The sequence below is a fragment of the Staurois parvus genome, unplaced genomic scaffold, assembly GCF_062004578.1.
Source record: "Staurois parvus isolate SC_StPar_1 unplaced genomic scaffold, SC_StPar_1.0 ptg000618l, whole genome shotgun sequence".
NCBI classification, from domain to species: Eukaryota; Metazoa; Chordata; class Amphibia; order Anura; family Ranidae; genus Staurois; species Staurois parvus.
Genome location: NW_028318414.1, coordinates 1054514 through 1078118, shown reverse-complemented (window position 1 = coordinate 1078118; position 23605 = coordinate 1054514). Strand labels below are relative to the sequence as shown.

The following is a 23605-nucleotide window of genomic DNA, read 5'->3' as shown; positions in this document are numbered from 1 at the left end:
TCAGAGACCTGAAGGCATAAAAGATTCCCATCATGCTCAGCAGAAATCCAAGATGGATGCTAGCACATGGAGTAACATAACCTCTGGGAAAAGGTAGGACCTTGACAGTCTGATCAGGTGTTCCCCTCACTGTTCTCCTCTGTAGGCAATATGGCCTCGCTTCCTCATACATACAGCTCTGTGGGTTTTTGATGACTCACAAAGAGCCCAAAAAAGAGAAGGCCAAATGTGTGATACCGTTTAAGCATATACACTTTTATTCCATTCAAAGGCAGTAGTACAGGGAAAGAAACAGTTGCACTGACCGTGTGGTGATGATCAAGATGGCCGCCGGGACCCACGTGGTGCCGGCGGTGTGGTGTCACAATGCTGTAGCTCCTCCGTAACGCGTTTCGTGCTAAGTATAACAAGCATGCTTTACTGCATATACAGACTGATTTTAAAATTGTGGGTTTAGTAACACTTTAAATACAAAATTGGATAACTAAATAAGTCTCCAGTTGACAATATGTTTTACATAAAGCTTTTTCGACATGTACCATGGTACAATTGTTGCAATTTAAAGTGTAGCCCAGAGCAAAATAAGATCAGAACATCTCTGAAAAACATGTTTTCCTATTTTGTATCCCTTTAAAATGCTACAAATACAGACAAATACACATTAAATTGTATATTGAGCATTTCCCCTCTGAAATCTTAAGCAACATTGTCAGAGCTGACTGGTGGACTATCCCCACCTCACTGCATATGTGCGCATTGATTTGTTCAATATGCTGCTCCCTTGACCAACAAAGATCTCTTGCACCTGAAAGAATTTTTCAAGCCTGGTGATGATTTTACAGGGAGTAATAAATGCTGTTTCACTGTACAGGAACAAGGTAAACATGACAAATAATACCAGGACATACTCTAGAATGGGAGGAGGTGGTCTGGAGGAAAATGTATGTTATGCATCTGTTCAGTTACAAACACAATTCAATTTGGCAGTCTGACCAGCTGCTGTAATGGCTTCTACAATGTACTATTTAAATGTAGTCCACCAAGAACTTTACTGTACAGAGAAGTGTTAAAGTTTGACAGTTTTTAGTGTTGCTATTGATCTTAGGATCAAGTATGCAGAACAATCAAAAAGACTATCTGTATATTTTCTCCAAGTCAGTTATTCAAACATTTCAGCAAGAGTGTTATCATGACAATCAAGTAACTATATATTCCAGGCAGCGTTGCCAACCATCCGTTTTTTTTTATGCAGCCAGTAAAAACCTGGCATTTTTCTCCTGCCTGCAAATGCTCGTAACAGGAGAAAAGTGCTAGTGAAAATGGCTGTGACAGAGTTGGCTCAGAACTGTTCATGGGAAAATCTGGAGCAGCACGAGACCATCCAGACTGTGTTCGGCTGACACCGGCGGGGAGCAGGGTGAGCGGGTTTGATCATGACGGTGAGCAACGTGATGATGTAATGGCACAGCACAGCAGCTGCATTTCCCGCCACACCATGCCAGTCACTATAAAAGCCCAGGAGCTGAGCAGCCACAGGGATGTCCAATTTATATCGCCCGACGCCCGGGACATGTAGTTCCGGGCACCAGGCAGGTAGTTTTTTTTATCCTTCAGCCCTGCTGCGGGCAAGCTGCAGAGCTCACCAGTCAGGTGGAAACATTTGGGCGGCAGCACTGCTGCCGATTGCTTCCACACAGTTCCAGCCTCCACTCCACCCGCATGAACTGCCCACTATCTCACGGGTTCTGCTTGCCCATCTGCGGGCCCAGGACCGGCTCACCGCCATTGGCTAGAGGGGAGAGAGGAGACGAACACATCTGCTCCCCTCCCCTTTTTATCCTGACCCGGAAGTGACGTTATGATCCCGTTCAAACATTTCCCAGCCATCAAGGCCAGGAAAGAATGTAATGCAGTGCTCATTATACTGCAAGGTCTCTCCCCTCCCTGCTAGTCCCCAGGTGCGGTGCTGGAGACAGGCAGGGAGGGGAAGAAGAGATAAACAGCGCAATATTAAAATTAAACGTTTAAGTCGCCATAAAGCCCCCCTTTTTATTTTAAAAGCCCCAGACATTCCTAAAAGCACCTCAGATTTAAATAGGGTTTTGGTTCAAATTAATTTTGTTTTATCTGGACAAGTAGATTATCATGAGGGACACGTAGATTGGGGCATAGATTTAGTCCATGGACAAGTAGTTTTTCTCTTTGAATAAGGACTTCCTCAGGGAGCATGCGCAGGGCTGCCCAAGATGGCCGCGATCTAGGACAACTCTGCACTCCATTCTATCTTCTCCTGCTGAAGCTATCAGTGCTCGATCACTGCACCAACAGCACCACTAGCTCTGCGATTGCATCAGTGGGTAGTCATGGGTCCGACAGAGAAGCCACGGTAATACGCTGACCCAAAGCCGCAACGCAAATCGACTGTCAAAATGGCACCGGTCTCTCTGGCTGGCAAAACCATGAGGCATTTTCTGGGGGATTTGAATGGTTCAGCTGACAGCTCATTGCAGTTTCCATCGGACCTACAACCCACACATTCTGACTTAGATACCCCCCTCTGGATAAGATGTGGAATATAGTCAGGGAGGAACTGGTGGAGGTTTCAGTTGAACGCCGTAAGGAAATCAAAGATGTGGGGGGACGTGCAACCCTCTTAGACAGAATGGAATGCATAGACACAGAATGGATGAAGCAACGACCGTTATAGATGGGCATGAGACTGACATCAAACAACTTCAGGTGGAACTCCATACATTGCGGAATCAACTGGAAGAAGCTGAGAACTGGGCCCCCTGGAGCAATATTCGTATTAGAGGCCTACCTGAAACCATCTTAGACCTCCAGGGCTCAGCTCTCTCCCTTCTGCAGGAATTGGTTGCTGACATTCCTGTAAACTGCTTAGAAATGGCAGCTGGCAACCCGATGACCCTTCTCGCGACAATTAAATTTCACTTTTATAGAACCAAGAATAGGGTAATGAAGGCAGCCAGAGAATCTAAGACACTGTCTTTTCAAGGTCGACCTTACCAAATTTTTGCTGACCTTTCCCACAACATCCTCCTCAAACGGTGATCCATGAAGCCCCTACTTCAAGTTTTACAAAGCCACTGCATCCGCTATCGCCGGGGTTTCCTCTTTAAACTCTCATTCACATACCAAGGTGCATTGTATGACCCTGAGGAGCTTAAAAAAATATCTCACAGCTCTGAACTTCCTGCCATCAACAGAATCCTCCTCCCAAACTCCATCATTTATGGCATCGATTCCTCCTTAACCTTTACTCATCCTTGGGCCCACACACAGATCCATCTCCAGCCGAAGACTGGAGATCTCAAACCCTGGCTCGACAACATTCTGAGACCTTCCAACCAGTGGGAGAAGGCTGACTGTCGAACCTGTGAGCTAATGCTGTTTACTACTTTTTGGCAGTAATCCTATACACAGACCCCCTGCGGACCTGCCCCCTCCCCGTCACCTATTTTCCCCTTTCCCCTCCCCCCCCGATGTGGGACAAAACCAACCTGGTCTTTTTTAATTAACCGGGTGAGAAAGTAATGCAGGCGATTAGTTAAGAGTTTTAGTAAGGATTTTCATACCTATATTGATGAGAGAGATAGGTCTATAATTAGCCAGGTCTGGTTTTGGGATCATGACTATATTGGCTGTTAGCAAGTTCGAGGACGTTAACCAGTTTTTTATAGTACAAAGCTGTATAAACATCTGGGACTGGACGATTACTCATCTTCAGGTCTTTAATACATTGTTGGACTTACGATACTTGAATATCATGGTCCATAAGATTTTTATGCACCAGATTCAATTTAGGTAAAGACAGCCGATTCAAAAAAACCTTAACAGTTTGTGGGTTAGGTTGAGTGGATATGCATAAAGCTTAGTGAGACGATACCTGAATTCCTCCAACACCTTTAAGGGGTTGCTAATAAGAATGTTATGGCAAGTATGCAAAGAAATCGGTTTAGGGTTGTATGCAAAGGAACGTAGTCTGCGGGCTAGCATGGAATCTGATTTATTTGCCTTAATATACCATTTCTGAAGGGTCCAGTGCAATCCGTGTCCCCTTTCTACTTCCTCACTATTTTGGGATTGTTTCTGTAATGCAAGGCTGGACACAAGAACCAAGAGCAAATCACACACACACACACAATACACAGGTACGTTTACCAGCACTTACACCATTATTCCAAGCATGCAAGAGACACTCTACCAAGTGTGCAGCTGCCCTGGCATGCAGCATTCACTCAGCACCCCAAGAAATAACAGAATCCAACTGCAATATTCTTGCGCTGTCAAAACATCTACATTTAATATCACACAGCACACAGGAGGATATATCGGATGGTCATCACAATCTGCATAATAACACACACTAATAGTAATGTGAGTATCACAGCATGAAATAAACACATCTTTTGACAGCGTCACAGCATAGAATAAATACATTACCAAAGTTACGGGAAGACGGGAAGGAAAAGACCCCATCGGAACCATAATGCACAGGAGATTGTGCAGAAGCCTAGGTCACAATCGAGACCGTTGAGTCCATACAGCCTTGGCAAACGTCCCAGCGTCAGAGCGTCCCCTGTCGCATGGGAGGGCTTCTGGTCTTACCATGTCCAAGCCTCTCTTTAAATACCCTGTTAAGCACTTCTTGGCAACATTCCCAAACTAGGCGGGTGCCACACCCACTTCAGGAAGTGTCACTAAGAAAACATCGAAAAGGTCCCATGAAGTAACAAGAGTCACACCCAGCCACTTTACTGGACAAACAATTTCTTATCTTATACCCCCAATCCTAATGAAGAATCTCTTTCTACACAAACAACTTTTTATCTACTCTTAACTTAAAGATTTCTAACTTCTCAAACAAGTAAACATTTTTAAATGCACAAACAAGTTCTTAAACTGCACAAACAACTCTCATCTTGCTGAGCACAGCCATCCAGAGCAGTGTGCCCGAAATGACAGGGAGGAGGATTGTTAGTAAACAAAGCAGTCCTCCTCCCCATCGGAGATGCTCGGTAATCACCGGGAGCTAGCGGGTAATCACCGGCCGGGACCCAGTGATTGACAGCCGCGGCCGTGAATGGCGGCACAGGTAGAGCGCTTGTGCCCCCTACCCGGACATACAAAATCACGTATATATACACATGATTTTGCGCACCACTGCCGCCCTGTAGCAGTATATCTGCTATAGGGAGGTCGAGATGTGGTTAAAACCTTGACGACACATACGCACTTCTAATCCCAAACACATAGTTTCACTACCATCTTGCCAAACCATATGAAAGAACACATGTGGCGTCGACAGAAGCAATCTCCTTTTTTCTGAAGGAGACCCCAATCCCACAGATCTTGATTGACCAGAGAATGATATTAGGAGTGAAAATCACAGAGGCTGAAGTAAGCAGCACTATAAAATACTTAAAAACAAACAAGCGTGCAGGCACCGAAGGCTTCACAGCAATATTTTACAAAAAAGTTCACTGATATTGTTGCCCCTATACTAACACAGACTTTCAACCAGCTTAAAAACGCAGGCCAACTTTCAGCCGATATGCTCAAAGCACACATATTCATGATCCCTAAACCTGGAAAGGATAGCCAAACATGGTCAAATTAATGCCCTATATCTCTTCTTAAACAAACCTGAGCTAACCTGTAAAAAGCAAGCACAGAGCAAAGATTGGGTGCCCAGTGTAGAAAATGTCCTATACAGTTACCCATGTCCCACCATTAAACATATCCAATTTCCTACTGGAAAACTGATTGCATTACCAGCAAAATAAAGAAGATTATATACATAATGGCAGTGCAGAAAGCTAAGAAATTTACTGCCCTAAACTGAAACTTTTTTTTGGAGTACAGTGAAGACCAAAACTGCTACTATTGGGGCATTGACTGGCCTGGGATGATGAAACTCCCGTACTTACAGTATGCATGGGAGTTACCGTATTTTTCGCACCATAAGACGCACTTTTTTCCCCCCAAAAAAGGGGGGGAAAAGTCAGTGCGTCTTATGGAGCGAATATGGAGCGGCCGGTCCGGTATTTCCACCGCCGCCGTGTCAGAATACCGGGCCGGCCGCTCAGCTCTACAGCGGGACCTTATAGAGATGACTGCTGACCTTTGGGGAGGGGGGGGAGCGGGTACCTGAATTTGACAGGTACCCGCTCCCACTTCCGTGGAGTTGTTCTTTCATCTTACCTGTTCCTCTATCCAGCGGCGCGGTCTTCCCGGCTTCTGTAGTGTGGGCATGACAGCCGGGTGCCAAGTGCGCATGCCCAGGAAGCGGTGCTTTTTGTGAATGGTAAGGCGGCACCTGGGACACATGACAGATCCCAGAAGCCGCCGGACCAATCACAAAGCGCAAGTGCTTCTCGCTCATGCGCACTGGGCACCCGGCTGTCATGCCGAGCGCCATGACAGAAGCCGGGAAGACAGCGCGTGGCTGGATAGAGGAACAGGTAAGATGAAAGAACAACTCCCCGGAAGTGGGAGCGGGTATCTGTCAAATTCAGGTACCCGCTCCCCACCTCCCCAAAGGTCAGCAGTCATCCCCTGTACTATCCACAGTCTCTGGTCATCCCTGTGCTGTCCGCAGTCTCTGGTCATCCCTGTACTGTGTCCGCAGTCTCTGGTCATCTCCTGCACTGTCTGCAGTCTCTGGTCATCTCCTGTACTGTGTCCGCAGTCTCTGGTCATCTCCTGTACTGTGTCCGCAGTCTCTGGTCATCTCCTGTACTGTGTCCGCAGTCTCTGGTCATCTCCTGTACTGTGTCCGCAGTCTCTGGTCATCCCTGTACTGTGTCCGCAGTCTCTGGTCATCCCTGTACTGTGTCCGCAGTCTCTGGTCATCTCCTGTACTGTGTCCGCAGTCTCTGGTCATCTCCTGTACTATGTCCGCAGTCTCTGGTCATCTCCTGTACTGTGTCCGCAGTCTCTGGTCATCTCCTGTACTGTGTCCGCAGTCTCTGGTCATCCCCTGTACTGTGTCCGCAATCTCTGGTCATCTCCTGTACTGTGTCCGCAGTCTCTGGTCATCTCCTGTACTGTGTCCACAGTCTCTGGTCATCTCCTGTACTGTGGCCACAGTCTCTGGTCATCCCCTGAACTGTGTCCGCAGTCTCTGGTCATCTCCTGTACTGTGTCCACAGTCTCTGGTCATCTCCTGTACTGTGTCCGCAGTCTCTGGTCATCTCATGTACTATGTCTGCAGTCCATTAGTTCAGAATTTTTTTTTCCTGTTTTCTGCCTCTAAAACCTAGGTGCGTCTTATGGTCAGGTGCGTCTTATGGAGCGAAAAATACGGTAATTCATCCTGGCACACAAGGCATGCCAAGAGTTTACACCGAGCTAGGCATGTACAGCTCACTGTATGCTCAGAAGAAAATTTCTAGTAGCTAAGACAGAAGCTTTTATATCTGAAAAGGCATACACAGCCTGTTCATCAGGTAAAGTATACCCAATAGCAATTTTTATCCAATACAAACTATACACAACTGTAGTGTTGTGCTAAGAAATAAACAAGCTCCACTTCATAAATAATCCAAAAAGTAACAGTAACTCAGCATCGCAGCATCCAAAAGACAATTGGTGATGTCCAAACTGAAACAACAAGAACAGAAACCTCTATTTGTGCTGTCCATTTCCCTGTTGGAGAAATTTCCCTCCATGTGGTCATTGGAAATGAAGGAAAACCTTTACAAAAGGTACAAAGATAGCAATTAAAACCTAACAATTTCTATGCTCTCGTATCCAAAACTATTTTTTTTTGCTTAGAGTTTAAATTTAAGCCTAGAAAACCAAAAAGCATAATCAGCTTTAGAATCCTTAGAATTCAGCATTAGAAGCATGCTTGAGGTGATTGTAGCCGTATTAGTGCATTTGCGACAGAAACAATTGAGTACTGTCCGTGATACTTTTTTTATTTGCACTAACATACAATTTTGAGGACAAGCTTTCGGGGTATGTCCCCTTCTTCAAGGTCTAAGCAGTACTATTAAAAATCACAAAGTTTAAGCAGAATGTTAGAATGGATTGAGAGAAAAAAAAAAAAAAAAAAAAAAAAAAAAGGGCTACAGATAAGATACATCAAAAGTGAGGGGGGGAGGGGGGATACAACACTCACACAGAGGGGGTCAAGCTTTAGCTAATAGATAGTCATAAAGCTGTCGGATAATGGTTGAGGAATCCCATGTCCAAATTAAGACCGTTATCTTTAGTGTCAAATAGAATTATCATTCTTAGTTCAAATGTTTTTCTTTCCTGGATGGATTTAAATTTTCCTTTCAGAACTAAAATATTGAGGTCTTCCATATTGTGGCCTGGTTGTGAGAAATGGTGTCCTACAGGTGTGCAGAGGTCATCTTCTTTATGTTCCTTGATGGTATGTCTGTGTAAATTCATCCTTGTATGCAACCTCTGTCCTGTTTCACCAACATAAGATCCTTTGCTGCATTTTCTGCACTGGATAAGGTACACAACATTACTGGAGGTGCAGCTGTATGATCTTCAATATTTCTGGATCATACAGCTGCACCTCCAGTAATGTTGTGTACCTTATCCAGTGCAGAAAATGCAGCAAAGGATCTTATGTTGGTGAAACAGGACAGAGGTTGCAAACACGGATGAATTTACACAGACATACCATCAAGGAACATAAAGAAGATGACCTCTGCACACCTGTAGGACACCATTTCTCACAACCAGGCCACAATATGGAAGACCTCAATATTTTAGTTCTGAAAGGAAAATTTAAATCCATCCAGGAAAGAAAAACATTTGAACTAAGAATGATAATTCTATTTGACACTAAAGATAACGGTCTTAATTTGGACATGGGATTCCTCAACCATTATCCGACAGCTTTATGACTATCTATTAGCTAAAGCTTGACCCCCTCTGTGTGAGTGTTGTATCCCCCCTCCCCCCCTCACTTTTGATGTATCTTATCTGTAGCCCTTTTTTTTTTTTTTTTTTTTTTTTCTCTCAATCCATTCTAACATTCTGCTTAAACTTTGTGATTTTTAATAGTACTGCTTAGACCTTGAAGAAGGGGACATACCCCGAAAGCTTGTCCTCAAAATTGTATGTTAGTGCAAATAAAAAAAGTATCACGGACAGTACTCAATTGTTTCTGTAGCATTAGAAGCACAAACCAAGAGTGTCTCTACTGCTAAAACAAAATTACATTTGCTAAATGTATGTCTATTCCAACATGCAAGCCCCAATGAACTGCCTGTGTTCTCCTCATTTCGTTAATAAGACCAGTCAGTTTACCATCATTTTGGAGGTAGAAAAATATTCTCAAAATCCTCTAAAGCCCGGACTTTAAAGTGACTGTAAACCCTCACCTTGTAAAACAATCTATTCAGATTACAACAGAAATAAAAGGCATAACAGTCGTGTATAGATATAAAAAAAAACACATTATAAATACTCTTTTTCAACTTTTATTTATAAGTGATCACATTTCCTCTGTTCTCAGCTAATAAGAGCCGGGAGGAGGAGAAACAGCTGTACACGGATCTTCTCAGTGAACGGCTGTGCAGAGAGGGTGTGCCAGCACAAGCCTGATCATTGGATTAGCTCCTAGCACAGCCTAGTGTGGTTTGTTTCTAACAGGAAAGCAGAGGGACTGGCAGGAACACCAGGGATTATACACAAAGGAAGCAATACAAAGAGAACAGGATACTTTTTCATACGGGTACTTGGTACAGCAGGCAGAAATATGAAATGTTGGGTTTACATATTCTTTAACTGCAGAATTTCACTGCTGTGGGGTAACTGGTCTACAAAAAAAAAAACAACATACCTTTTTGTGATAAATACTACAAATCCCTCTATCCAGATCAGGCAGCTTGTTGAGGTAACATTGAATCTGGCTAAAAACACTGCTGTTTGAAAAGAGAATTTCTGACACAGCATCAAGCCGCATGTTGATTTCACTGTGAAAAAATAAATATTGGAAAGAAAAGTTAAAATGTAATCAGGCACACAATTCCAATGAAAACACAACTAACATAGAGCTACAGCATGCCTTTTGCTATTGCCTATTTGAAGATTTGTACATTGATACAGGATGTTTAGTACTGTGTGTCCGTTTTGCTAGTTATATAGAGTTGGTGCAACATTATTCTTCTCTTGATTATAGCAGGAAATAAACTGATAGCAATACAGACTTGATAACTTGGGACAAAAGATGATGGCTCTACTCCCCCATGAAAAATGTGTAAATAGACTGTAAGCTCTAATGAGCAGAGCCCTCTGACTCCTACTGTATTGCTGCTGCTAAATTCTGTAAAAAAATAATAAAATAAAATGAAACACACACACACATAATCTCCAGATATGTCCATCGGATTGCCAGACAGAGAAGCGGGATGCATCATTCCAGAGATCACGTCTCCACTGCTCTAGAGTCTAGTGTCGGTGTGCTTTACCACCTGATACAGACTGAATCCATAGTCACATGCACATGCTCAGTTTGGTGTGTATTGCTAGAGAGTTTTTTTTTTCCTTGGGAGCGTGCATGTGATCAACACAGGGCCAATCAGCACTGTCCAGACAGAGGGTCAGAGGTTTCACATCCTCCTAGAGCAAAAAGAAAACTCTTTCTACAAACTTTAACCAGTGCTCTGCTGAAGTCACAAGACTGCTCTAACTGCTGATGAGAAAAGGTATTTAGCAGTTTTTGTTTACTAAAATAATTGCATTTCCATGTTGAGTGTACTGCAGGAGACCATACATAGTGAATGCAGCCTCCTGGGTATAGTATTACTTTAATTAAATTAACAACAGCTGCACGAGATGAGCAACAATGGGACGACCCCCAAAACAGGTTTGGTTTTACAGGTGGAGGCCACTGACATTTTTTCCCTACTCATCTTTTCGGACTGTGTTTCACTAGTGTTGCATTTGGCTAGGGTCAGTGTCACTACTGATAGCATTAGGTGATACCTGGACCCTACAGAGGTTGCACAGGTAGACCAACTCCTCCCGGATGGCACATCAATATGAGCCATTGCCAGAAGGTTTGCTGTGTCCCCCAGCACAGTCTCAAGAGCACACAGGAGCTTCCAGGAGACAGGCAGTTAGTCTAGGAGAGCTAGACGGGGCCGTAGAAGGTCCTTAACCCATCAGCAGGACCAGTATCTGCTCCTTTGTGCAAGGACAAACAGGATGAGCACTGCCAGAGTCCTACAAAATTACATGACTTCCTGAGAGTGGCCTGGGGGCCCGACATCTTCTAGTGGGCCCTGTGCTCACTGCCCAGCACCATAGAGCTTGATTGGCATTTGCCATTGAACACCAGAATTGGCAGGTCCGCCACTGGCACCCTGTGCTTTTCACAGATGAGAGCAGGTTCACCCTGAGCACGTGACAGACATGAAAGAGTCTGCAGAAGCAATGGAGAGCAATATGCTGCCTGTAAATTTTTTCAGCATGACCGGTTTGGTGGTGGGTCATTGATGGTCCAGGGAGGCTTATCCATGGAGGGACGCACAGACCTCTACAGGCTAGGCACCCTGGCTGCCATTAGGTATCAGGATGAAATCCTTGGACCCACTGTCAGACCACTGGAGCAGTGGGTCCTGGGTTCCTCCTGGTGCATGACAATACCTGACCTCATGTGGCGAGAGTATGCAGGCAGTTCTTGGAGGATGAAGGAATTGATACCATTGAATGGCCCCGCTCATCTGACCTAAATCCAATAGAACACCTCTGGGATATCATGTTTTGGTCCTTCCGCCGCCACCAGGTTACACCTCAGACTGTCCAGGAGCTCAGTGATGCCCTAGTCCAGATCTGGGAGGAAATACCCCAGGACACAATCCATCTTCTCATTAGGAGCATGCCCCGACGTTGTCAGGCATGCATACAAGCACATGGGGGCCATACAAACTACTGAGCACCATTTTGAGTTGTTGCAATGAAATTTCAGCAAAATGGACTAGTCTGCTGCATCATATTTTCACTTTGATTTTCGGGGTGTCTTTGAATTCAGTCCTCTGTAGGTTGATAATTTTCATTTTCATCAAACAATGGGGCATCCTTACATTCCTAACACATTAACCAGTCTATATCAACATAGATATCCAGCATGATATTTTTCTCCATTGAGATCTGATGTGTTTTCAAAGTATTCCTTTAATTTTTTTGAGGTGTATGTGTGTATATTTTATATATATTTATATGAAGCAGGCAGCAGGAGCACTCAGCTGGACTTAAAACAGATGGAAATTTCCAATGTAGTTTAATAATGTTTGGCTAGGCACAGTCCACCTTTCTCAAGATTTGCATTCCTGAGTGAGCAAAGAACAGCCCTGAGCGCAGACTAGTTGCCTCAGGATAGTGTACTTTAAAAATGTCAACTGATTACAGACTCTTGTCGTTTTACTGCAACCTTTAATTGTTTTTTTAATTCATCCATTTTAGCAAAGTCCTTTTGAAATGTAAAACTTTAGTTTTTTTTTTAATATAAATTTCAGTTTTTGGTATGACCTCAAACCAAAGACATTGGTGATCACTAGAATCATCCAATAAATCTCTCTGCTTTGTGAGCGGTCCAATGAATTTAGTCAGTTCACAGCCATATCCCACTTACAGGGCATGTCTCCACTCTCTCCGTGTGATGAAAAGAGCTTTCAGCGTTGGTAAGTGCTCATCATCATTCAGGAATTAGCCACTACAAATCCAAATTTCAAAAGAAAAATTTGAATACTTTGCTTTGCTTGCAAACATCAGGGTGTTTATTCAGTGGAAAAGCCCAATACTGAACTATATGTAGTATAAACTGATTTATTTTTCTATTTGTTGATGGCCACCTGATATTATGAAAGAGTATCATATATAGGGGTGATAAAATATTAGGCAGCACTTACATCATTGCCGTTCTAAAACATCATGCAACTTCCTCTTTTACCATTATCACTTTTTTTGTTTTCTGAATTATTACTTATTATTTTCCAACCAAACCCTGATATGTGACACTTGAGGTCCCTGTGGTGCAGGGATCATCCTGGGAGAGGAGGAAGCAGCACAAAGAGAATATCAGCTGTGCTGCAGTGCTCACGTAGGAGCATTCTGATAGGAGAGAGAAGACTTACAGACAAGAGCTCATTAGTCTGCTGTATCTCTTGTACTATTCAATCACAGGCTGGGGGAGGGATCAAATCTGTATGTCTTACTTAAAGGATAAGATTACCATTTCTGAAAAAAAAAATAATAAATGCACTTTTTTTTTTTTAGCAAAAATAAGGGTATTTATTATTTTTCCCAAAAGGGCCTGCAAAGCAATGCACCTGTAATCAGTGGATCAGGGGTGCAATGTCAAGCTCCTGCAGACAGGCTCTGCAGCTTTCACCCTGTACCTCCAATATGGGCTGACTGTTTACAAGGTGCAGGGCTTTTGAATGAACTATGAGAGAGCTCATTAGCACAAGCTGTCAGTTGCAAAGGCTGATGGTAGTTGTAGTTCATTAATTCACAGGATTCAAGGAATAAATGACATGGCTGTGTGGGAGAAGCACGACCCTGCTGTTTGTGACAGTGGGTACAAGAAGAAGATCCCACGCCCGCTGTCACAATGAAAGCAGGATTGGAACAAGTGGCAGCAGGATTGGAACAAGTGGCAGCAGGATCTGGAACATGTTACATGTTCCATTCTAAATACGGGTGGAACATGTAGCATGTTCCAAAAGTTGAACGTATCCCTTAACAGCAGCAGATAAAAATCAAGTCTTTTGTGCTATTGTACAGGGCTGTGCTGTGTGCCAAAGCTGTGTAAAACTCAGGCCAGGATGGACAGACATGTAATCCAAACCTTACGACTAAGCCCATTATGACTAAGCCGTCTGAGGCTAAATAAAGGTTTTATGAAAAGGTGACAGTTGGTGTTGCGTTGTTAAATTATGTAATTTAGAGCAATCCTGAAATCACATTAACCTTGACAAAAGCACCACTGGTGTTTTAGCAGGGTATACACGCACCGAAATTCAGCCTTTCCAGAAGGTTTTCCTTAAGTAAGGCGGGGGGGTATCCCAGCTGTCAGAATACAATAAAGTAGCAGGAGAGATCTCTGTATTGCTTGGGTGGATGCAAGGATCTGAGTTTTCCCATTCAACCCACTGTGTGTATGCCCTACAGTGCCTTGAAAAAGTATTCATACCCCTTGAAATATTCCACATTTTGTCATGTTACAACCAAAAACGTAAATGTATTTTATTGGGATTTTATGCGCTAGACCAACACAAAGTGGCACATAATTGTGAAGTGGAAGGAAAATGATAGATGGTTTTCAAAATTTTTTACAAAAAAAATCTGAAAACTATGGCATGCATTTGTATTCAGCCCCCTTTACTCTGATACCCCTAACTAAAATCTAGTGAAACCAATTGCCTTCAGAAGTCACCTAATTAGTAAATAGAGTCCACCTGTGTGTAATTTAATCTCAGTATAAATATGGCTGTTCTGTGAAGCCCTCAGAATTTTGTTAGAGAACATTAGAGAAACAATCAGCATCATGAAGGCCAAGGAACACACCAGACAGGTCAGGGAAAAAATTGTAGAGAAGTTTAAAGCAAGGTTAGGTTATAAAAAAATATCCCAAGCTTTGAACATCTCACGGAGCACTGCTCAATCCATCATCTGAAAATGGAAAGAGTATGGCACAACTGCAAACCTACCAGGACATGGCCATTTACCTAAACTGACAGGCTGGACAAGGAGATCATTAATCAGAGAAGCAGTCAAGTAGCCAATGGTAACTCTGGAGGAGCTGCAGAGATCCACAGTTCAGGTGGGAGAATCTGTCCACAGGACAACTATTAGTTATGCACTGCACAAATCTGGAATTTATGGAAGAGTGGCAAGAAGAAAGCCATAAGAAGTCCTGATTGCAGTTTGCGATAAGCCATGTAGGGGACACAGCAAATGTGGAAGAAGGTGCTCTGGTCAGATGAGACCAAAACCTTTTGGCCTAAAAGCAAAAAGCTATGTGTGGTGGAAAACTAACACTGCACATCACCCTGAACACACCATCCCCACCGTAAAACATGATGGTGGCAGCATCATACTGTGGGGAAGCTTTTCTTTAGCAGGCACAGGGAAGCTGGTAAGAGTTGATGGGAAGATAGATGGAACCAAATACAAGGCAATCTTAGAAGAAAATCTGTTAGAGTTTGAAAAATACTTGAGACTGGGGCAGAGGTTCACCTTCCAGCAGGACAATGACCCTAAATGTACAACCAGAGCTACAGTGGAATGGTTTAGATCAGTGGTCGGCAAGCCGCGGCTCGCGAGCCACATGCGGCTCTTTACACATTTTAATGCGGCTCTTCTGTGTGCCGGGCGCTCGCTCCCCTCCCCTCCCCTCCCTCCTCTCGGGTGGCCGCTCCCCTCCCCTCCCTCCTCTCGGGTGGCCGAGGACTCTGCAGCTAGCCCAGCAATGATTGGCCAGTCTCGCTGCCACTCACATCCTGATAGCTAGTGATTGGCTGTCAGGATGTGTGTAGGCGGGGCAGCGTGACGAACGTGAGGGGAGCTAGGCTCCTCTCACAGTCCGCCCTGAAGACCGGAACGGCGCGGGGAGCACGGCGAGAGGAACGCGCGGAGCAAAGGTAAGTGAATTGACACAGGAGGGACTTGACTTACTACTTGCTACTTACTTACTACTACTATATGAGGGATGAATTAATATGGGGGATGAATTACTATGGGGGATAAATTACTATATGGGGGATGCATTACTATATGGGGGATGAATTACTATATGGGGGATGTATTACTATGGGGGATGAATTACTATGGGGGATGAATTACTATGGGGGATGAATTACTATATGGGGGAGGAATTACTATGGGGGATGAATTACTATATGGGGGATGAATTACTATATGGGGGATGAATTACTATATGGGGGATGAATTACTATATGGGGGATGAATTACTATGGGGGATGAATTACTATGGGGGATGAATTACTATGGGGGATGAATTACTATGGGGGATGAATTACTATATGGGGGATGAATTAATATGGGGGATGAATTACTATATGGGGAATGAATTACTATATGGGGGATGAATTACTATATGGGGGATGAATTACTATAAAAACTTATTGAAACTAAAAACAGTGTACCATCCTATGTATTTTCAGTTTTAAAAATGTGGCTCTCAAAATAAATTTCAATCGTGGTTTTGGCGAGATTTGGCTCAGTTGAAAAAAAAGCTTGCCCACCACTGGTTTAGATCAAAGTATATTCATATGTTAGAATGGCCCAGTCAAAGTCCAGACTTAAATCCAATTGAGAATCTGTGGCAAGACTTGAAAATTGCTGTTTACAGACACTCTCCATCCACTCTAACAGAGCTTGAGCTGTGAGCTTTGAGCTTTGCAAAGAAGAACGGGCAAAACTTTTACTCACTAGATGTGTAAAGCTGGTAGAGACATCCCCAAAAAGAGTTGCAGCTCTAATTGCAGTGAAAGGTAGTTCTACAAAGTACTGAATTGGGGGGCTGAATACAAATGCACGCCACACTTTTCACATATTTATTTGTAAAAAATGTTGAAAACCATTAATCATTTCCCTTCCACTTCACAACTATGTGCCACTGTGTTGGTCTATCACATAAAATCCAAATAAAATACATTTACGTTTTTGTGTATAACATGGCAAAATGTGGAAAATTTTTGCCTCAATTTTTTGGAAAATTACAAAAAATTTTTTTTTTTTTTTTTTTTTTTTTTACACAAAGTTGTCACTTAAATTATATATTGCTCACACGTGGTATCCACATACGCGGTAGAAGTAGCAGTATGTATTTTGGGGTGTAATTCCACATATACTCATGGCATGTGTGAGCAATTGATCATTTCATTTTTCAAAAACTTGTGGTAAAAAATAAAGTATTCCATTGACTCAACATGCCTCTCAGCAAATAGCCTGGGGTGTTTACTTTCCAAAAAGGGGTCATTTGTGGGGGGATTGTGTTATCCTGGAATTTCAGAGCCTCTGAACCTGTGATAGTTAGTGAGGAAGTGAAATGAGGAATGTACGCACCATCAGGCTTTCAAAGAGGTCATTTGATTTCGGACTGGCTAGGCTCCCCATACTCAGGAGAAGTAGCAGAATATATTTTGGGGTGCAATTTGGGGTGTATACCCATGGCATGTATGAGCAATATACCACTTGAATGACAACTTTGTGTAAAAAATAAATACATTTGGTCATATTCCAAAAACTTGTGGAAAAAAAAAAATCTTCCAGAGACTCAACATGCCTCTCAGCAGACAGCTTAGGGTGTCATTTGGGGGTGTTTGTACTGCCCTAACATTTTAGCAACTCAAGAAATGTGATGGTCAGTCAAAAAATAAAGCTGTATCCAGTATGCATACCATAGTTTGTAGATACTATAACTGTCACACAAACCAATTAATATGCAGTTATTGGGAATTTTTTACTAAAGATATAGAAAAATACATTTTGGCCTAAATTTATGATGGAATTTGAGTTTATTGGATATTTCTTGACAGAAATGAGAAAATATTGTTTTTTCTTAAAAACATTTTCGGTCTTTTTTTTTTATAGGACATACATTTTGGGTACAGTATTGCATGACCGCTCAATTAACAGTTGAAATAGCGCAGCGCCAAATAGCAAAAAATGACCTGGGGGGTAAATCCTCTGGAGGGCAAGTGGTTAAAGTTCATTTTCCAATACATTTCCACAAAAAGAGAGTTAGACTATAAATAATATACCCAAGTAAAATCAATAACGGTGCAAAACATTTTTCAAGCCAATTTACTCATTTTGGACAGGACGTAATGTTCTCATAACTGCTGCACCTTACAAGTGGATATAATCTTTCACAGTATGACACTAAGTGAACTGTGTCTCATTACTAGCCTTTGCTAGACGTTCTACAGTACAGACCTCATTTCTAGAAGTCAGCGCAAGGACAATGTGATTACACCACTTTTCAAAATCTTGTAAACTAATGGTTCAAGATTTCACTTTGCTTAGCCACTTCTTGACCAAAAGTTTTTTTTTTTTTTTACATTTCTCAGATCTCCCACAAGGCCACTTTTTTGTGTTATGGCTTAACAAATAAACACCGCTTTTTTGTTGTTTCCTCCATGTCACTGGTCTCCAAACTACGGCCCTTTGCTTGTCTTCCACCCACTAATAAGAGACACTATTCCTCCCCCAACAATGGAGTGTAATTCCTGACAGTGACAATAGGGCATTATTTCTTCCACTGACACCAATGATGGGGCACTATTCCTCTCACTGACTCCAGCGATGGGGCACTATTCCTCCCACTGACTCCAGCGATGGGGCACTATTCCTCTCACTGATTTCAATGATGAGGAACTATTCCTCTCACTGACTCCAATGATGGGGCACTATTCCACCCACTGACTCCAATGATGGGGCACTGTTCCTCCCACTGACACCAATGATGGGGCACTATTCCTCCCACTGACACCAATGATAAGGCACCATTCCTCTCACTGACTTCAATGATGGGGCACCATTCCTCTCACTGACTCCAATGATGGGGCACTATCCCTCTCACTGATTTCAATGATGGGGAACTATTCCTCTCGCTGACTCCAATGATGGGGCACTATTCCACTCACTGACTCCAATGATGGGGCACTATTCCTCCCACTGACACCAAAGATGGGGCACTGTTCCTTCCACTGACGCCAATTACGGGGCACTATCCCTCTCATTGACTTCAATGATGAGGCACTATTCCTCCCACTGACTCCAATGATGGGGCACTGTTCCTCCCACTGACACCAATGATGGGGCACTATTCCTCCCACTGACATCAATGATAAGGCACCATTCCTCTCACTGACTCCAATGATGGGGCACCATTCCTCTCACTCACTCCAATGATGGGGCACTATCCCTCTCACTGATTTCAATGATGGGGAACTATTCCTCTCGCTGACTCCAATGATGGGGCACTATTCCACTCACTGACTCCAATGATGGGGCACTATTCCTCCCACTGACACCAAAGATGGGGCACTGTTCCTTCCACTGACGCCAATTACGGGGCACTATCCCTCTCATTGACTTCAATGATGAGGCACTATTCCTTTCACTGACCTCAGCGATGGGGTACAATTCCTCCCTCTAATATCAAAGATGCACTGTTTACTCCCAGTAAACTGGTCCTTTGTTTAGAAAGTTTGGAGACCCCTGCTCTATGTAATTAATGCAACCTTAAAAAAAATACCCAGAAATGTAATTGTCTAGTACTCCTGAGCTTATTCATACTTACATTAACATTAGAAACTCTTGTTTTAAAAGGTTAAAGCAAACCAGACACACATATGTTGGCTGCCATTGTCAATGCCCTTCTGAAGATGCAAGTTATCTTACTATTATGCTGACGAACTGGGTTCGCCCACCGCCCTACCTGTCCCGCCGATCACGGCCGCAGATGTCAGTCGCCGGGTCACAGCCATTCGTTACCGGCTGTGTCCCGCCGATTAGCGGCAATCACTGACAGAGAGCAGGGCTGCAGTAGCTCTGCTCTCTGTCAGTTCCCTGCCAGCTCCTGACAGGCTGATCAGGATAGAAGAGTTTATCTTTCCCGATCAGCGTTTCCCTGTGCAGTACACACCCCCGCCCCCTAGTAAAACACTCCCCTCACACAGTTAACCCTTTCACTGCAGAATAAAGTTAACCCCTTCCTCCCCAGTGCCATTAGTACAGTGTCTGTTTTTTTTGCACTGATCACTGTATTGGTGTCACTGGGGATTCCAGTGACCCCAAGTCAGTTCCCCCCTAATGTCAGAATGTCAGCCGCAGTCCTGCCATAAGTCGCTGATCGCCGCCATAAGTCGCTGATCGCTGCTATTATTAGTATAAAAAAAAAATAAAAATCCCAGTATCTTTCCTGCCATTTGTAAACGCTATAACTTTCATGTAAACCAATTAATTTACATGTATTGGGGTTTTTTTTTAGCAAAGACATATCGCAGAATGCATTTTGGCAGAAATTTATGACTAAATTTGATTTTTAAATTTTTTTTTACTGGACATGTTTTATAGCAAAAAGTCCAAAATATTGTTTTTTTTCCTCAAAATTGTCAGCCTTTTTTTTATTGCGCAAACAATAAAAACGCACAGGCGATCAAATACCACCGAAAGAAAGCTCAATTTGTGGGAAAAAAAGGATGTAAATTTCATTTATGTACCGTATTGCATGACAGCGCAATTGTCCGTTAAACTAGTGCAGCGCTATATAGCAAAAAAATGGCGTAAATTGCAGTATCTATATCATAGTTTGTAGACGTTATAACTATCACACAAAGCAATCAATATACACTTATCGGGATTTTTTTTTACCAAAAACATGGAGCAGAATACATTTTGGCCTAAATATATTTTTTATAGCTGAAAGTAAAAAATATTGTTTTTCTTCAAAATTTTTGGTCTTTTTTTGTTTATAGCGTGAAAAATAAAAAGCGCACAGGTGATCAAAAACCACCGAAAGAAAGCTCTATTTGTGTGAAAAAAAGGACGTAAATTTCGTTTGGGTGCAGCATTGCGTGACCGCGCAATTATTAGTTGAATTAGTGCAGCGCCGAGTAGCAAAAAGAGGCCTGGTCATTAAGGGGGGTAAATCCTCAGGAGGGCAAGTGGTTAAGGTTTTATTTACTGACCTGAAACAAGTACGCATATCTGGAAAATCAGACATCCTTATTTTGATACTTGGTAACTGAAGTAAAAAGGTAAACATGACAGCCAGGAAATTAGCATTTAGCCCCGGTTCACACTGCTGCAACTTATCATGTAACTTGGGAGACAAAGTCACATGACAAGTCAAAACACATTAATTTCAGTGGGTGCCATCTTAACCACTTTCCAGCTGCCCATAGTAATTTTACTGGGTGCAGACGGCTCGTACAGGCACCGCCCCCTTCGCCAACACCTGCTGTGATTGGACACAGTGGGATTCTGTTAGCAGGTTTCAGCCAATGATTCATGGCTGAGACCTGCTGATCGGCTGTGTCCAATTACAGCCCACAGCTCAGTGTTGACAAAACACACAAGACTCTGTGCAGAGGGACAAGGAGCAAACAGATTTTTAGTAAAAAGCAGTACACATTACACACTAAAACACTTGTTTTGCACACATTTAACCCCTTGATTACCCGGAGACGTTAACCACTTCTCAGCCAGTGCCGTTATACAGTGATCAGTGATAATACTATACACTGTCACTGTACTAAGTGTCACTGGTGAAGTCAATGTCAGTAAGTCTACCTCCCACCCAGTGTCAGTAAGTGTCAGATCACCAGCTACAGTATCATAGTTCCACTATAAATCGCTGATTACTGCTATTAATAGTATAAAAAAAATAAATAAACAAAAATTCCAGTATATATACCATAGTTTGTAGATGCTCTAACTTTCACACAAACCAATCAATATAAACTTTATTAAGTGGCCAAACTTACAAAATCTGCAGGGGATCGAGTAATTATTTTCCTCACTGTATATAGATATATAATTAAATGCAATATGTTACAAAAAAAAAAAACACGACATGGTAGTTTTCGGTCATTGACAGGAAGAATGCACCCTGCCATGTTCCCACCAAGCAACTAAGGCATACTTATATTGTATCCTTGTGTAAGCTAGCTGAACATATTGTTGGATACATTTTGTATATAATTTTCCCCTCTAATTTTGCTGCCAATTGCATTCTGAAAAATTGGGGTTTACAGTCGAAGATATACCCCATGCCGAGAACCTTGAGGGGTCTTCTTTTATAAATAGAGTCACTTTGGGGTGTTTCTGGAGCCCTGTCACTCCTGAGCCACTGTAAATACAGTTCGGGGCCAAAAGACATCAATGCCAGTTTTCAGCCACTGACAGCAGAATGCTCTCCCTTGTTTTTGGCCCCTGCTGTGCACAAAATGTAACTAAGATATACTTTTAGGAAGTTCTCGTGTATAGTAGTCTAAAGTATTTTATAGTAATTTTACCTACTTATATTCATAAGAAATGGGAACAAATTATTTTAAATGTATTGTCATTTGTTTGTTCATAACATGCCTAGTATAACACTACAGCCTGTTTGATTTTCAAAATAGTGCAATTTGTGGGGTCTTTCATTTTCATTTATATTTTGTTGTCATAGTATGAGAAAAAATCATTAATAAAATCTAATATATACACCATAGTTTCTACACCATATATTTTCTCTATAACTTGGAAAAAAAACAAGCAAATTTAGTATTGATTCTAAATGAAGTGAAAACAATTTTCAGAAAAAAACATTTTGAATCTTTGAGAAAGGGATTTTAACTGACATTTATCTTTCAATGATCATTTATTTTTTATGGACTAACTTAGAAAACATTAAGAGTAATGTAAAGTATTTGTGGAATTGATATTAAAAAAACGTGCATACTCCTCACTGGAAAAGTTAATCTCTTCTATAATCATGCTCACATATGGTTCTCTTGAATTGTATTAATCTGGAGCAGAACTGCCTGTCTGGTGTCTATTCAATAATCCTCAGAAGGAAGACGTCATCAGACATGAACTGACCTATTTTTACCTCTTATCTACTTATCTACATGCTGGACAAAGAGGAAAGGATGCATTCAAGGTGACAGCATTCATGGGTCACTGGGTCAGTCAATGAAGAGCACCTGCTGGGGTTTGTATGGAATTCAGAGCACACACAATGATCAAGGTCACCAAATTAGGCCTGGTTCACAGCCATGCTTTTTTTAGTGCATTTTACAGAAAGGCACTACAGTCCATTTAACATGGCTTTCTATAGGACATGTTCACACCAATGCATTTTTGGAATGAGCTAGGGACTTTTTTTAAATGTAACACCATGAGTTTTTGGTTCAATGGACTTCAATGGATATGCGGCAGAAATGCATGTAGTGTGTTTTTTTATGCGCTTTGGGGGGGGGGGGGGGTTGCCAATTGGGAAGTATTGACTCTGATGCTACTTTGATAGGTGTGACTTTGATGAGACTTTTTTTTTTTTTGCTGATACGGAAGAATGACAGTTCTGCTCATGTAGTGCAACTTTGGTGTGACTTTGATGCCTCTTTACACTCTCTGGCACACATGTAGCATCAAAGTACCATCAAAGTCACATCCATCCAAAGTCCTACCCATCCATAGTCACATCACAGTGGCATCAAAGTCAATACATTCCTATTGGCAAAAAAAAGCAAAACGCATCAAAAACGCAGTAAAAATGCGTTAAAAAGCATGTTCACAAACGCAAAACGCATCAATTGCAACATGCAGAAGTGTGAATCCAGCCTTAATGTTTAATTCAAGAGCCAATCAGTCCAACATGTAAACTGGAAAGCAATTTTTAGGAGACAAGGAAGGTACTCTTCCATGGGCTACATAAAAACTTCATAGAAGTTAAAGAATTTCTACACATGATAAAATATTTGCTTCACTCTAACAATACATGCTTTATAGGCTAGCTTGTGATTGCTTGCAGTGAAGAACAAGGATAATGCACATCTAAATGGATGTCAAGAATGCCTTCTTTCATGTT

At 42.3% G+C, this 23605-nt stretch overlaps 1 protein-coding gene across 2 annotated transcripts in view; it reads right to left on the bottom strand.

Moving 5' to 3' along the window:
• MSH3 (mutS homolog 3) overlaps nt 1-23605 on the bottom strand; it is a 240024-nt gene that overhangs the window by 132020 nt on the left and 84399 nt on the right. For both annotated transcript variants that reach the window (XM_089693221.1, XM_089693222.1), the window contains exon 13: nt 9836-9968. In XM_089693221.1, the coding sequence (XP_089549347.1) occupies nt 9836-9968 (133 nt within the window). The remainder of the gene's footprint in view (nt 1-9835; nt 9969-23605) is intronic.